The 1,895-nt window shown below is 40.6% G+C and overlaps 1 protein-coding gene across 1 annotated transcript in view; it reads right to left on the bottom strand.

Moving 5' to 3' along the window:
* The window catches only part of ANK2 (ankyrin 2, neuronal), a 514,556-nt gene that overhangs the window by 21,673 nt on the left and 490,988 nt on the right, over positions 1-1,895 (bottom strand). The window contains exon 42 of the mRNA XM_006872258.1: positions 1,198-1,483. Coding sequence (XP_006872320.1) covers positions 1,198-1,483 — 286 coding nt within the window. The remainder of the gene's footprint in view (positions 1-1,197; positions 1,484-1,895) is intronic.

The raw sequence follows: 1,895 nt of genomic DNA, 5'->3' as shown, positions 1-1,895 counted from the left end.
AAAGATGTCAGCTTGAGGACTAAAGTGAGCCTGACCCAAGCCATGGTATTTTAAATATCCTTACATGCATGCAAAAGCTGACAGTGAATAAGGAAAACCGTAGAAGAATTGGTGCTTTTGAGGTATGGTGTTGGAGGGGAATATTGAAAGTGTCATGAGCTGCCAAAAGAACCAATAGATCCATTTTGGAAGAAGTGCAGCCAGAGTGTTCCTTGGAGGCCAAGATGGTCAAACTTTGTCTCTCATACTTCGGACATATTGTCAGCAGGGACCAGTCACTAGAGAAGGATATCATGTTTGGTAAGATGGGGGCTCAGAGAAAAACAGAAAGACCCCTGATGAGATGGATTGGCCAAGTGGCAGCATCAATGGATTCAAGCATGGCAACAGTAGTGAGGTTGGGGCAGGATTGGGCAGTGTTTCATTCTGCTGTGCATAAGGTTGCCATGGGTTGGTACCAACTCCATGGCTCCTAACATCAACAGCAACAACATATGGATCAAATTGACAAAAGTAAATTGAAAAATTATTACATGGGAACTTTAAGCGGCAGTGAGTTTATGTTAATAAGGGAGAGACACCACAGAAAAGCTGGGTAAGAATGGCTATACAACTCAAAGTATATAATCAATGTCTCTAAATTGTACATGTAGAAACTATTGCACTGATGCTTTTTTGCTATGTGTATTCTCAACAACAAGATAAATAAAATGTACAAGAAAAAAATAAATAAAAGGCATAGAGCTATGCCCAAAGTAACACAGCTGGAAGCTGGTTCAAGCCAGTCTGTGCCAATATTATTCGTTTGGCTCTTAAGTGCTTTGCCTCCCCGCACACCCCAACACCCACCGTAGTCTTGTTATTTGTTGTCTGTGAGTTTCTTTTAAAAAAGATCTGAAAAATCACTTTTGCTTATATATGCCTAGTCGATTAAGTAGTGAGCTTCTAGCTAATTCTAACCAAAAGGTGTGAACCTGCCAGCTGCTCCACAGGAGAGAGATGAAGCAGTCTCCTTCCATAAAGATTTACAGTCTAAGAAAACCTAGGGAGAAGTTCTCCTCCAGTCTACTGGGTTGTAAAAATCCATTACCAGAATCAACCCAACAGCAATGGATTTTTGGTTTACATGCCTACTACCCTATTGAGACTGGTTTGTTTCTTTGCAATTACAGTTACCAAGCTTTTTTTGATACTCACAAGTATTCCTGCTGATGTTCAAGAGATGACTCTTCAGTCAGATCTTGCATTTTCCCTGAGAAATCCTGTTGAACTTGCTCCTTTTCAGTTTGGGGTAAGAGCTCGACTGCTGAGCTGTCCCCCTCAGTTTTGGGGATGCAATCCTGAAACATGGAATAACCAACAGAGATATCTTCCTCTGAGACGATGGGCGGTTGGTCACAGGATTCGCTTTCTTTAGACACAAGCTGCTCCTCTTTCTGCTTGTGCTGTGCAGTGCATACCTCCTCTTGAAGTACTGAGAACCCTAAAGGGGAAAATAATTTAAATCAAGTATGTATTTGAAGCCTACCTTATACTGAACTGATATTTACTATATAACTACTACAGGTCATTTCCTGATCTAGGCCCATGGTTTTTAATGGCAAACAAAACACTGTCTCTGACTTCAAGTTTACCAAGTCCCAGTCAATGAGAACTGGAGCACCTGACTCAGGTTTAAATTCAGGGTAAAAAGCAAAGATGTCATTTTAATGACCAAGGCTTTGCTTTTAAAGATGGGACCTATTAAATTCTATTTTAATGTTGGCCATGGTCCAGTTGTTAGGAGGTAGAGGGGATAATTCAGGAGTGAAGACTTTGACTGGGTTAAATGACATGTGACTTGGAGCAAAAGGAAAGAAAGTGGCTTTAAGAAAACAAGGACATTTAGATATTAT

Source organism: Chrysochloris asiatica, unplaced genomic scaffold, assembly GCF_000296735.1.
Source record: "Chrysochloris asiatica unplaced genomic scaffold, ChrAsi1.0 scaffold00188, whole genome shotgun sequence".
Lineage (NCBI taxonomy): Eukaryota > Metazoa > Chordata > Mammalia > Afrosoricida > Chrysochloridae > Chrysochloris > Chrysochloris asiatica.
The sequence above is the reverse complement of the archived record's forward strand: the minus strand, read 5'-3'. Positions and strand labels throughout refer to the sequence as shown.